Source organism: Eleutherodactylus coqui, chromosome 7 (assembly GCF_035609145.1).
Source record: "Eleutherodactylus coqui strain aEleCoq1 chromosome 7, aEleCoq1.hap1, whole genome shotgun sequence".
In the NCBI taxonomy this organism is placed as follows: domain Eukaryota; kingdom Metazoa; phylum Chordata; class Amphibia; order Anura; family Eleutherodactylidae; genus Eleutherodactylus; species Eleutherodactylus coqui.
Window position 1 is genome coordinate 170893118 of NC_089843.1, and position 15117 is coordinate 170908234.

Here is a 15117-nt window from a genome sequence, read left to right on the forward strand (position 1 = left end):
ACGCCTAGCCGATATACGGTGTCCTCGTCTGCAACGGAAGGAGGATGGAAGAGCCAGGAGCAGGAACTGAACTCCCGCCCCCTCTCCACTCCTTGCCACTATTTGCAATGGGAGGGATGGGACAAGGCAGAGCTAAATCCCATTGCAAATAGTGGTGAGGGGCCGGAAAGGGGTGGGAGCTCAGTTCCTGCTCCTGGCTCTTCCATACTCCCCCCCCCTGCAGACAAGAACACCGTATATTGGCTCGGCGTGAAAACGCAGTCAATATACAGTCATCTGAATAAGCCCTAAAACCCCTTTTTTAAAACTTTTGTTTTCATTGCTGCATTTAAATCCTATAACTGTTTTATTTTTCTATTGACTGAGCTCTGTGAGGGTTTATTTTTTTATGTGATAAGTTATAGTTTTGTTGGTACCATATTGGGGCACATACTGCTTTTTTGATCACTTTTAGGCCTCATTCAGATGAGCATGTATTCATGCGCACATACTTGCGCACCAAAGCGGCGCTATTTCTTCCAGTATTTTGTGCCAGATCTGTGACAGAGCCTCTAAAACAAGTTCTACTGCAGGTGTGAAGACTGACAAAAACCAATACACTAGGAAGCACATGCTGGGGACAAAGGAACTCTACACTATACAGCTTACATAACACACAAAAGACACATGGAAACCTGCTTGTTCTCACCTCAGGGTGACCAGCAGACACTCTTCAGGGGGGATACATTGACGCATGTTTGTATCGGCATAGCTCAATCCGGAACGCAACTTCTCCAGCTGCGTGTCAAAGGATGTCACGAACAAACAGCAGAAGGCAGAGAAACTTTTCGGATGCTGTCTTAAGTCGCTGTACATGCTGTTGAAGTTGTTCTTACTGCTTCACTGTGACACCAGAGGGTGAAGCCACAACCTCCAGCATCGTACTGTCCAAACGTGAAAGAAACCAGCCAAGCATCATCCTGTAGTGAAGACATAGTTCTCAGAGCCCAGCTGACAACTCTCACAACACAGGAAAGTACAAGAAAACGGTCTTCTGAGCATTCAAAGGGTGTTTCCAAGAGCCTGGGCAACTTCTAACATCATTCGCCTGCTTGTGTGTGAAATATACTGTACATATGTTAGCATAAGTGCGCAAAAACGTACACATACACAGCAAGACGCAATTCAATATGCACGTACAACGCTGCGACTTGTATGCAGTGTATTATGATACGCTCACATGGAGCTGGCCTAATATATCAATTCGTAATGTTCACATGCAATTTATTTCTGACACTGTCTACATAATACAACATCTAGTGAGAGCCTGAAGGAGTCTTATATCCATTTCCTGGATCATGAAGAGAATGGTATATTTTAGGTTTTGGGCTGGAGTTTCTATTTATCACCATGATATTACTATGTAAGGTCAGAAGATACAAACAGGATATACAAATAGTGTATCAGCAAGATATGAAAAAGTAAAACAATATTATACTTAGCACCACTGGTACAAATCAATCTAGGAGGGGGGAGTCGATGCTTATCAGTCCCAGAAGTCAAAAGTAAACTTCACCAACACCATCCCATGGTGGACTCCCTCCTCCCTTGGTCTACAGTGAACCTATAAACCATGGATAATGCTACATGATATTTCTATCAAGTTATCCAATAAGATATTTTACACTTATTATGTCAAGTGTTGCACAACAAAGCTTTGAACCAGCTTAGCCTGCAGGTCTCAGAAAGGTGTGTGTGTGCAATGCGCCAGTCCGTTAACAACACGTCTTACGAATGTTTTCAAGTCTCAGCCTGTGCTAGGTATAAGATGGGCTTTCCAAGCTAGGAGTATATGTTGAACACCTCTAACTTTATGAATTTAAAGGCATATTGTCCAAAATACTCCTTCCACACACACATGTTTAGTGTACATGTACTGTATAAGAGGAGACATGAGTTGGAAACGACTATATTTAGGATTTACTTTACATTAATACTAATGTTTGCATTTCTATGTTTTCTGTTGTCCAGGGTGTACCAGGACCAGGGAGTTATGAAATAGCACGCCAGTTTGATGATTCAAACAGGTTAACAAGATCTGCCGATATTCCTCAGCCACCTTTCCTTTCGCACTCAAAAGTAAGAAATCATAGCAAGTGTTCTTTGATGTTAATGTGAATTTACTGTAACTTTGACCCCTGTAACCTTATGATTAAATAGAATATTTCATCATGTCCAGCACAGGGCTGTATCGGGGCCCAAAGGGCTCATGAGAGGAGGCCCTGCATGACAGGGTTGCTAGGGAAAAAAAATTAGGGGTGGTAGTTAGGAGGTTTTAAAAGGGGGATGTTTAGGCCGGAGTGCCATATTCAAAAAGAAAAGGGAGGAGAGTCCTGCCCACCCTCCCTATAGAGAGGAGAAGCGTTAGATAGGAGTATATTACTGATATTTTAGGTAGACAGAGTGATATGAATAGTTACGGTAAAGTTTGTATATCATGTCGTGGCAGCCTGTGGTGGGTGGGGGGTCCTTGGAGGCATTTTTTTAAATATTAGGTGGAGGGTGTTTTGGTGGGTACAGCCTCACCTGTAAGACTTCCCACCCTGTTGGTTTATAGTGGTTGGGTCTGGTCCATTGGGGAAGGCCAGGGAAAGGATCCCGGGTGGCCTTGATCAATTTTTGATATTCTAACCTCCCAGTGGTGGTGGTGGTGAGGTGGGTGGGTGGCTAGTGGTGTCTCCAAACCGAGTGTATGGTTAGAGGCAAGGTACGGTTTTATGTGGAAGCACCAGACTCTTAATTTTGGTTGTGTTCCCAAGGGCCTCCTCTCCATATTTGAAAGTGTTAATATATAACATTGTTTTTGTTAAATAAAATGGCTGCTGTGGCCAAAATATCCAATAAAAAGTTTGGTCTCAGTCTATCATTGAAGATAGTAAGGGAAGGTGGTACGCCCAAGGTGAGTCTAGCATACCCGGGTCATGTTATTCCTGTTAACAGATACAGATGTCATAGGCTCTTTAAAGCGATTTTCCGGGGGAGTTCGCCGCTCAGGATCCCCACCGTTCAGCTGATTTGCTGGCTGCTGTCGGTGCAGCTGAGCTGGACAACTGCATCTGTGGTCAGAGCTGGAAGGTTAATAGAAAAGCTTCACTCCCATTAAACTCAATGGGAGGTGATCCTTCCTTTATACTTCCAGGTCCTCATTGCGGTTAGAACCAGAAGCATAATAAAAGGCAATGCTCCCAGTCATTTCAATGGGAGTGAAGTCCATAACACTTCACGCTCTGACCACCGATGCGGACATCTGACTAGGTTGTACAAACAGTCAGATGTCCGCATCTGATAGGGAAAAAAAGGGCTTGTACCATCAGATACCGCATGTACAGAAGTGTTATTGCTAAGAAGCATTAATGCTATAGGGAAATATGCTGTATAAGGGCGCCCACCCACTGGGAATTTTTTTTCCTTTGCGTTTTGCGTTTTTTCTCAAGAGCAATTAGAATTGAATGTGTTCCTGTCCATTTGCGTTTTTTTTTTCAGTCCGTTGCAATTTTTAACATAGGAACTGTCAGTTGCATATGTGTCCTTATTTTTCTCTTAATGCACCCATGAATGTCAATGGAAATTAACGGAAAAGGCGCGAAAAAGGCGCGAAAATGCCGCAAAAAACGCGCGGAAAACGCTGCGTTTTTCACACACGAAAATCGCAAACGCCAGTGGGTGGGGGCGCCATATAATATATAGAGTTCCTATGGTTGTATAGTACAGAGCTGTTGGTACACAAGGCTTTGTTTATGGCATAAATCACTCATAAATAATTACATAGTTTGCTGGAGGCTATAGGCTTACTTCTGTAGAGAATAAAGTGGGGGATTAATATATTGTATTTCTTTTTATATTTAACCATGTTAATCTACTAATTAAAGGGGTTTTCTAGGGAAATACTATTGGTGATCTATCCTCATGTGGCAGTTTGTTCATCTGAATGGGGTTTTAAGAAATCCATGAGGGTACCTCCAAAACAACCACTTTGGTACATGTGAGCATACCTTATCTTGCTACTACGCGTTCATTACTGTGATGTATGCTTACAAAGCAATCAGCATTTTTCCTTATTTCTTCTATGCATAACAAAGAAGACAAAGGCTTGAAACAAATCTGCCATGTATGAATATACCCTCATGGTTCAGCATTGATTTTGACTTTATCGCTTATGCAGATTAATCTACAGGCTCTGCATTGATTGAAGTGCACTAATATCACCAAAATATACAGCTTGCTGTATAGTTATGGGTTATTTTTACATTTTTAATCAGCGTTTTCTTGTGTTCTACACTAGCGATTTCTACCTGTGAAATCAATCAGCCCTTCACCAGGCACATATAATGAGCAGCGGACGGCACTTGAGGCTTTGAAGAAATCATCAAGTATAGCACAGACGCCGTTTGGCCAAACTGCAGTCCGATTCACTCAGGAGTCAAAGATGCTGAGAACACCAGGTATAAATATAATCAATCCCCCACAATGAGCAGTTTCTCAACCTTCTGTCTGATTATCCATTTAAACCTGTATCTAGCCACTGCAAACTGTATAAACTTATTCTGAGACGGTATTAAAAGCAAACTATCCTGCATGGTAGAAAGTATTAGTAATGACATAAAAAGTCTCTGAAATGTATTAAATGTTACCATTTAAATTTCCACAGATTACAATCTATGGTCTTCAACGTGAAGATAATTTAAAGGGCTTGTCCAAGTTTAAAATACCTGGTTGTGCTTTACCTCTTTCAATTTTAACCCCCTCCCACTAGGTGTCTTTTCTCTTGGAATGTGGTGGGCTTTAATGTCCCTGAAAAGTGCTGGTGCATCTCGAATGGATGAAAGCCGATGTCCTATTTTTACAAGAAACGCATTGGAAAATGGACCACTACGTGCCTTTAAAAGTACCTTGGCTTGATCCTCCCATAGTTTCTATCAATTCCTCTTGATCTAGGGGTATAGCTATTAATTAAAGGCCTCCCGCACACCAGCATGTTTGGAGCTGTGTGCTGTCTGTGTTGATCCAGACACTCTTCCATGTGACTCTTCCAACTGACAATATAATATATCTGATATTATCTCAGACCATGTCCCAACTTCCATAACTCTAGCCGAGTACCCTTCTTATTCGCTCACGAAAGCATGGAAACTCCCCTTGTAGTTATGCAGCAATCGTTAACATGACCGGTACATCGTGATAACACGATTAATAGCTTTGTACATTATAGTGATCATAACTAGAGATGAGCGAACGTACTCGTCCGAGCTTGATATTCGTGCGAATATTAGGGTGTTCGGGATGCTCGTTACTCGTAACGAGTACCACGCGATGTTCTGGTTACTTTCAGTTTCCTCTCTGAGACGTTAGCGCGCTTTTCTGGCCAATTGAAAGACAGGGAAGGCATTACAACTTCCCCCTGTGACGTTCAAGCCCTATACCACCCCCCTGCTGTGAGTGGCTGGGAAGATCAGATGTCACCCGAGTATAAAAGTTGGCCCCTCCCGCGGCTCGCCACACATGCCTTGTGAGTTAGCTGAGGGACAGTGCTGCTGGTGCCTGAGCTGCTGTAGGGAGAGTGTTAGTAGTGAGTGTAGGCTTCAAGAACCCCAAAGGTCCTTCTTAGGGCCACATCTACCTGTGTGCAGGCTGCTGCTAGCAGTGGTTTTTTTTTTCTCAAAATCGGCAGTGCAGAGCATTGCACCCGGCATTAGGGACAGAAGTGGTGCTTAGGCAGGGAGAGTGTTAGGAGTGAGTGTAGCCTTCAAGAACCTCAACGGTCCTTTCTAGGGCCAAATTTAACCGTGTGCAGTACTGTGCTGGCTGCTGTTAGCAGTGTTGCCTTTTTTTTTCTTCTAAAAATCGTCTGTGCAGAGCATTGCACCCTCCATTGATACTACAGGGACAGAATTGTGTAGGCAGGGCCACAACACAGTTATTGTTCATTGAATATACGCAGTGGGGCCCTCCCTTTGCAAAAAAGCAGGGAAAAAATTATATTTGGCCTGCCTGTGTCAGTCCTAAGGTCTCCGTGTACGTGTGTGCTGCGTGGAGAACGTACAAATATCAGACGCAACCAGCTACGGTTTACTGCAGGCTTGCGCCATTGTCTTTCCTGACTGGCAAATACCTGCTCTGCCAGAGTTAATAACTCTGCTACACTAAAGTTGTGTGACACTTTTTCAGGGCCACACCACAGTTATTAATTAAACGTATTGTTCATTGAATATCCGCAGTGGAGCCCTCCCTTTGCAAAAAAGCAGGGAAAAAATTATATTTGGCCTGCCTGTGTCAGTCCTAAGGTCTCTGTGTACGTGTGTGCTGCGTGGAGAACATACAAAAATCAAACGCAACCAGCTACAGTTTACTGCAGGCTTGCGCCATTGTCTTTCCTGACTGGCAAATACCTGCTCTGCCAGAGTTAATAACTCTGCTACACTAAAGTTGTGTGACACTTTTTGAGGGCCACACCACAGTTATTAATTAAACGTATTGTTCATTGAATATCCGCAGTGGGGCCCTCCCTTTGCAAAAAAGCAGGGAAAAAATTATATTTGGCCTGCCTGTGTCAGTCCTAAGGTCTCCGTGTACGTGTGTGCTGCGTGGAGAACGTACAAAAATCAAACGCAACCAGCTACGGTTTACTGCAGGCTTGCGCCATTGTCTTTCCTGACTGGCAAATACCTGCTCTGCCAGAGTTAATAACTCTGCTACACTAAAGTTGTGTGACACTTTTTCAGGGCCACACCACAGTTATTAATTAAACGTATTGTTCATTGAATATCCGCAGTGGGGCCTTCCCTTTGCAAAAAAGCAGGGAAAAAATTATATTTGGCCTGCAGGCTTGCGCCAATTTATTTCCTGCCTGGGAAATCAAATCACTGGTAATACAGCATGCTGAGGGGTAGGGGTAGGCCTAGAGGACGTGGACGCGGCTGAGGACGCGGAGGGCCAAGTGAGGGTGTGGGCACAGGCCGAGCTCCTGATCCAGGTGTGTCGCAGCCGACTGCTGCGCGATTAGGAGAGAGGCACGTTTCTGGCGTCCCCACATTCATCGCCCAATTAATGGGTCCACGCGGGAGACCTTTATTAGAAAATGAGCAGTGTGAGCAGGTCCTGTCCTGGATGGCAGAAAGTGCTTCGAGCAAGCTATCATCCACCCAGAGTTCTGCGCCGTCCAGTGCTGCAAATCCGAATCCTCTGTCTGCTGCTCCTCCTTCCTCCCAGCCTCCTCACTCCACTACAATGACACATGCTCAGGAGCGGGAACACTCCCAGGAACTTTTCTCGGGCCCCTGCTCAGATTGGGCAGCAGTGGTTCCTCTACCACCAGAGGAGTTTATCGTCACTGATGCCCAACCATTGGAAACTTCCCGGGGTCCGGGGGATGAGGCTGGGGACTTCCGGCAACTGTCTCAAGACCTTTCAGTGGGTGAGGAGGACGATGACGATGAGACACAGTTGTCTTGCAGTGAGGTAGCAGTAAGGGCAGTAAGTCCGAGGGAGCAGCGCACCGAGGATTCGGAGGAAGAGCAGCAGGACGATGAGGTGACTGACCCCACCTCGTGTGCAACGCCTACACAGGACAGGTCTTCAGAGGGGGAGGCACGGGCAGCAGCAGGGCAGGTTGCAAGAGGCAGTGCGGTGGCCAGGGGTAGAGGCAGGGCCAGACCGAATAATCCACCAAGTGTTTCCCAAAGCGCCCCCTCGCGCCATGCCACCCTGCAGAGGCTGAGGTGCTCTAAGGTCTGGCAGTTTTTCACCGAGACGCCTGACGACCGACGAACAGTGGTGTGCAACCTTTGTCGCGCCAAGATCAGCCGGGGAGCCACCACCAACAGCCTGACCACCACCAGCATGCGCAGACATATGATGGCCAAGCACCCCACAAGGTGGGACGAAGGCCGTTCACCGCCTCCGGTTTGCACCGCTGCCTCTCCCCCTGTGCCCCAACCTGCCACTGAGATACAACCCCCCTCTCAGGACACAGGCACGACCGTCTCATGGCCTGCACCCACACCCTCACCTCCGCTGTCCTCGGCCCCATCCAGCAATGTCTCGCACCACACCGTCCAGCCGTCGCTAGCGCAACTGTTGGAGCGCAAGCGCAAGTACGCCGCCACGCACCCGCACGCTCAATCATTAACCGTCCACATAGCCAAATTTATCAGCCTTGAGATGCTGCTGTATAGGGTTGTGGAAACGGAGTCCTTCAAAGCTATGATGGCGGCGGCGGCCCCGCGCTACTCAGTTCCCAGTCGCCACTACTTTTCCCGATGTGCCGTCCCAGCCCTGCACGACCACGTCTCCCGCAACATTGTACGCGCCCTCACCAATGCGGTTAGTGGCAAAGTCCACTTAACTACGGACACGTGGACAAGCACAGGTGGGCAAGGCCACTACATCTCCCTGACGGCACATTGGGTGAATTTAGTGGAGGCTGGGACAGAGTCAGAGCCTGGGACCGCTCACGTCCTACCCACCCCCAGAATTGCGGGCCCCAGCTCGGTGGTGGTATGTTCGGCGGTGTATGCTTCTTCCACTAAAGCACGCTCCTCCTCCTCCTCCTCCTCAACCTCTGTCTCGCAATCTAGATGTGTCAGCAGCAGCAGGACGTCGCCAGCAGTCGGTGTCGCGCGGCGTGGCAGCACAGCGGTGGGCAAGCGTCAGCAGGCCGTGCTGAAACTACTCAGCTTAGGAGATAGGAGGCACACGGCCCACGAACTGCTGCAGGGTCTGACAGAGCAGACCGACCGTTGGCTTGCGCCGCTGAGCCTCCAACCGGGCATGGTCGTGTGTGACAACGGCCGTAACCTGGTGGCGGCTCTGCAGCTCGGCAGCCACACGCACGTGCCATGCCTGGCCCACGTCTTTAATTTGGTGGTTCAGCGCTTTCTGAAAAGCTATCCACGCTTGTCAGACCTGCTCGTAAAGGTGCGCCGGCTCTGCGCACATTTCCGCAAGTCCCACACGGACGCTGCCACCCTGCGCACCCTGCAACATCGCTTTAATCTGCCAGTGCACCGACTGCTGTGCGACGTGCCCACACGGTGGAACTCTACGCTCCACATGTTGGCCAGGCTCTATGAGCAGCGTAGAGCTATAGTGGAATACCAACTCCAACATGGGCGGCGCAGTGGGAGTCAGCCTCCTCAATTCTTTTCAGAAGAGTGGGCCTGGTTGGCAGACATCTGCCAGGTCCTTCGAAACTTTGAGCAGTCTACCCAGGTGGTGAGCGGCGATGCTGCAATCATTAGCGTCACCATTCCTCTGCTATGCATCTTGAGAACTTCCCTGCAAACCATAAAGGCAGCCGCTTTGCGCTCGGAAACCGAGCCGGGGGAAGACAGTATGTCGCTGGATAGTCAGAGCACCCTCCTGTCTATATCTCAGCGCGTTCAGGAGGAGGAGGAGGAGCATGAGGAGGATGAGGAGGAGGGGGAAGAGACAGCTTGGCCCACTGCTGACCGTACCCATGCTGCTTGCCTGTCATCATTTCAGCGTGTATGGCCTGAGGAGGAGGAGGAGGAGGAGGAGGAGGAGGAGGAGGATCCTGAAAGTGATCTTCCTAGTGCGGACAGCCATGTGTTGCGTACAGGTACCCTGGCACACATGGCTGACTTCATGTTAGGATGCCTTTCTCGTGACCCTCGCATTCAACGCATTCTGGCCACTACGGATTACTGGGGGTACACACTGCTCGACCCACGCTATAAGGAGAACCTTCCCACTCTCATTCCCGAAGAGGAAAGGGGTTCGAGAGTGTTGCTATACCACAGGACCCTGGCGGACAAGCTGATGGTAAAATTACCATCCGACAGCGGTAGTGGCAGAAGGCGCAGTTCCGAGGGCCAGGTAGCAGGGGAGGTGCATAGATCGAGCAGCATGTACAGCCCAGGCAGTGCAACAGTCTTTAAGGGCCTGGCCAGCTTTATGGCTCCCCAGCAAGACTGTGTCACCGCTCCCCAGTCAAGGCTGAGTCGGCGGGAGCACTGTAAAAGGATGGTGAGGGAGTACGTAGCCGATTGCACGACCATCCTCGGTGACGCCTCTGCCCCCTACAACTACTGGGTGTCGAAGCTGGACACGTGGCCTGAACTAGCGCTGTATGCCCTGGAGGTGCTTGCTTGTCCTGCGGCTAGCGTCTTGTCGGAGAGGGTGTTTAGTGCGGCTGGGGGAATCATCACAGATAAGCGTACCCGCCTGTCAACCGACAGTGCCGACAGGCTAACACTCATCAAGATGAACAAAACCTGGATTTCCCCAGACTTCTCTTCTCCACCAGCGGACAGCAGCGATACGTAAGCAATACGTAGGCTGCACCCGCGGATGGAAGCTACGTTCTCTCTCACCATCCAAAACGGGGACATTTCTGCTTCATCAATCTGTGTCTAATATTCCTCCTCCTCCTCCTGCTCCTCCTCCTGAAACCTCACGTAATCAAGGCCCAAGTTACATTTATGTAGCTAAAGTGTAGGCCAACCCCACACACACTTCTGTACCATGAGTGCAGGCGAAGAACATACAAATTGCTATGATTACACTGTAGGTGAGGGCCCCAAAAAATTGGTGTACCAACAGTACTAATGTACCTCAGTAAAAATTGGCCATGCCCAACCAAGATGGCAGGTGAAACCCATTAATCGCTTTGGTTAATGTGGCTTAAGTGGTAACTAGGCCTGGAGGCAGCCCAGTTTAACGAAAAATTGGTTCAAGTTAAAGTTTCAACGCTTTTAAGAGCATTGAAACATATAAAAATTGTTTTGAAAAATTAGATGAGTGAGCCTTGTGGCCCAAAATGCTCGGGTGCTCGTTACTCGGAACGAACTTTTCGCGATGCTTGAGGGTTCGTTTCGAGTAACGAACCCCATTGAAGTCAATGGGCGACTCGAGCATTTTTGTATATCGCCGATGCTCGCTAAGGTTTTCATTTGTGAAAATCGGGGCAATTCAAGAAAGTGATGGGAACGACACAGAAACGGATAGGGAAGGCGAGGGGCTACATGTTGGGCTGCATCTCAAGTTCCCAGGTCCCACTATTAAGCCACAATAGCGGCAAGAGTGGCCCCCCCCCTCCCAACAATTTTTACTTCTGAAAAGCCCTCATTAGCAATGCATACCTTAGCTAAGCACCACACTACCTCCAACAAAGCACAATCACTGCCTGCATGACACTCCGCTGCCACTTCTCCTGGATTACATGCTGCCAATTCCCCCCCCCCCCCACGACCCAGTGTCCACAGCGCACAACAGACTGTCCCTGCCCAGCCCTGAGCTGCCCTCATGCCACCCCACACTCATGTCTATTTATAAGTGCGTCTGCCACAGGAAAAGCAGGCACACACTGCAAAGGGTTGGCACGGCTAGGCAGCGACCCTCTTCAAAAGGGGCGGGGCGATAGCCCACAATGCTGTACAGAAGCAGTGAGAAATCCAATCCTGTGCCACCTCCATCTGGAGCTGCACACGTGGGCATAGCAATGGGGAACCTATGTGCCACACACTATTCATTCTGTCAAGGTGTCTGCACGCCCCAGTCAGACCGCGTTTTTTTATAAATAGTCACAAGCAGGTACAACTCCGCAATGGGAATTCCGTGTGCACCCACAGCATGGGTGGCTCCCTGGAACCCACTGGCGGTACATAAAAATATCCCATTGCAGTGCCCATCACAGCTGAGGTAGTAATGTCATGTTAAATGCAGGTGGGCTTCGGCCCACACTGCATGCCCCAGTCAGACTGGGGTTCTTTAGAAGTGGACACATGCAGTTACAACTCCGTTTGGACCGACAGCATGGGTGGGTGCCAGGAAGCCACCGGCGGTACATAAATATATCCCATTGCATTGCCCAACACAGCTGAGGTAGTAATGTCATGTTTAATGCAGGTGGGCTTCGGCCCACACTGCATGCCCCAGTCAGACTGGGGTTCTTTAGAAGTGGAAACAGATGCATTTACAACTCCCTGTGGACCCGCAGCATGGGTGGCTCCCTTGAACCCACCGGCGGTACATAAATATATCCCATTGTAGTGCCTATCACAGCTGAGGTAATGTCGTGCTTAATGCAGGTGGGCTTTGGCCCACACTGCATGCCCCAGTCAGACTGGGGTTCTTTAGAAGTGGAAACAGATGCATTTACAACTCCCTGTGGACCCACAGCATGGGTGGCTCCCTGGAACCCACCGGCGGTACATAAATATATCCCATTGCATTGCCCAACACAGCGGATGTAACGTCAGCTGTAATGCAGGTGGGCTAAAAATTCATTTGATTACACTGTAGGCGAGGGCCCACAAAAATTGCTGTATCAACAGTACTAATGTACATCAGAAAAATTGGCCATGGCCAACCAAGAGGGCAGGTGAAACCCATTAATCGCTTTGGTTAATGTGGCTTAATTGGTAACTAGGCCAGGAGGCAGCCCAGTTAAAATAAAAATTGGTGGAGGTGAAAGTTTCAACGCTTTAATGAGCATTGAAACGTATAAAAATTGTTTAGAAAAATTATATGACTGAGCTTTGTGGGTCTAAGAAAAATTGCCCGTTCGGCGTGATTATGTGAGGTTTCAGGAGGAGGAGCAGGAGGAGGAGGAATATTATACACAGATTGATGAAGCGAAAAGGTCCCCGTTTTTGATGGGGATACAGAACGATGCTTCCATCCGCGGGTGCAGCCTACCTATTGCTTAGGTATCGCTGCTGTCTGCTGGTGGAGAAGAGAAGTCTGGGGAAATCCAGGCTTTGTTCATCTTGATGAGTGTTAGCCTGTCGGCACTGTCGGTTGACAGGCGGGTACGCTTATCTGTGATGATTCCCCCAGCCGCACTAAACACCCTCTCCGACAAGACGCTAGCCGCAGGACAAGCAAGCACCTCCAGGGCATACAGCGCGAGTTCAGGCCACGTGTCCAGTTTCGACACCCAGTAGTTGTAGGGGGCAGAGGCGTCACGGAGGACGGTCGTGCGATCGGCTACGTACTCCCTCACCATCCTTTTACAGTGCTCCCGCCGACTCAGCCGTGACTGGGGAGCGGTGACACAGTCTTGCTGGGGAGCCATAAAGCTGTCAAGGGCCTTAAAGAGTGTTGGCCTGCCTGTGCTGTACATGCTGCCTGATCTCCGCGCCTCCCCTGCTACCTGGCCCTCGGAACTGCGCCTTCTGCCACTAGCGCTGTCGTATGGGAATTTTACCATCAGTTTGTCCGCCAGGGTCCTGTGTATAGCAACACTCTCGAACCCCTTTCCTCTTCGGGTATGAGAGTGGAAAGGTTCTCCTTATACCGTGGGTCGAGCAGTGTGTACACCCAGTAATCCGTAGTGGCCAGAATGCGTGTAACACGAGGGTCACGAGAAAGGCATCCTAACATGAAGTCAGCCATGTGTGCCAGGGTACCTGTACGCAACACATGACTGTCCTCACTAGGAAGATCACTTTCAGGATCCTCCTACTCCTCGTCCTCAGGCCATACACGCTGAAAGGATGACAGGCCAGCAGCATGTGTACCCTCACCAGTGGGCCAAGCTGTGTCTTCCCCCTCCTCCTCATCTTCCTCCTCCTCTTCCTCACCGCGCTGAGATATAGACAGGAGGGTGCTCTGACTATCCAGCGACATACTGTCTTCCCCCGGCTCTGTTTCCGAGTGCAAAGCGTCTGCCTTTATGCTTTGCAGGGAACTTCTCAAGAGGCATAGCAGAGGAATGGTGACGCTAATGATTGCAGCATCGCCACTCACCACCTGGGTAGACTCCTCAAACTTTCCAAGGACCTGGCAGATGTCTGCCAACCAGGCCCACTCTTCTGAAAATAATTGAGGAGGCTGACTCCCACTGCGCTGCCCATGTTGGAGTTGGTATTCCACTATAGCTCTACGCTGCTCATAGAGCCTGGCCAACATGTGGAGCGTAGAGTTCCACCGTGTGGGCACGTCGCACAGCAGTTGGTGCACTGGCAGATTAAACCGATGTTGCAGGGCGCGCAGGGTGGCAGCGTCCGTGTGGGACTTGCGGAAATGTGCGCAGAGCCGGCGCACCTTTCTGAGCAGTTCTGACAAGCGAGGGTAGCTTTTCAGAAAGCGCTGAACCACCAAATTAAAGACGTGGGCCAGGCATGGCACGTGCGTGAGGCTGCCGAGCTGCAGAGCCGCCACCAGGTTACGGCCGTTGTCACACACGACCATGCCCGGTTGGAGGCTCAGCGGCGCAAGCCAGCGGTCGGTCTGCTCTGTCAGACCCTGCAGCAGTTCGTGGGCCGTGTGCCTCTTATCTCCTAAGCTGAGTAGTTTCAGCACGGCCTGCTGACGCTTGCCCACCGCTGTGCTGCCACGCCGCGCGACACCGACTGCTGGCGACGTGCTGCTGCTGCATTCACATCTTGATTGCGAGACAGAGGTTGCGGAGGAGGAGGAGGAGGAGGAGGGTGGTTTAGTGGAGGAAGCATACACCGCCACAGATACCACCACCGAGCTGTGGCCCGCAATTCTGGGGGTGGGTAGGACGTGAGCGGTCCCAGGCTCTGACTCTGTCCCAGCCTCCACTAAATTCACCCAATGTGCCGTCAGGGAGATATAGTGGCCCTGCCCGCCTGTGCTTGTCCACGTGTCCGTTGTTAAGTGGACCTTGGCAGTAACCGCGTTGGTGAGGGCGCGTACAATGTTGCAGGAGACGTGGTCGTGCAGGGCTGGGACGGCACATCGGGAAAAGTAGTGGCGACTGGGAACTGAGTAGCGCGGGGCCGCCGCCGCCATCATACTTTTGAAGGACTCCGTTTCCACAACCCTATACGGCAGCATCTCCAGGCTGATAAATTTGGCTACGTGCACGCTTAACGCTTGAGCGTGCGGGTGCGTGGCGGCGTACTTGCGCTTGCGCTCAAACACTTGCGCTAGCGACGGCTGGACGCTGCGTTGACAGACATTGCTGGATGGGGCCGAGGACAGCGGAGGTGAGGGTGTGGGTGCAGGCCAGGAGACGGTAGTGCCTGTGTCCTCAGAGCGTGGTTGGATCTCAGTGGCAGGTTGGGGCACAGGGGGAGAGGCAGTGGTGCAAACCGGAGGCGGTGAACGGCCTTCGTCCCACCTTGTGGGGTGCTTGGCCATCATATG

At 50.0% G+C, this 15117-nt stretch overlaps 1 protein-coding gene across 3 annotated transcripts in view; it reads left to right on the top strand.

Moving 5' to 3' along the window:
- STPG2 (sperm tail PG-rich repeat containing 2) overlaps positions 1 to 15117 on the top strand; it is a 639920-nt gene that overhangs the window by 169649 nt on the left and 455154 nt on the right. For all 3 annotated transcript variants that reach the window (XM_066574018.1, XM_066574020.1, XM_066574019.1), the window contains exons 8-9: positions 2011 to 2118; positions 4322 to 4481. In XM_066574018.1, the coding sequence (XP_066430115.1) occupies positions 2011 to 2118; positions 4322 to 4481 (268 nt within the window). The remainder of the gene's footprint in view (positions 1 to 2010; positions 2119 to 4321; positions 4482 to 15117) is intronic.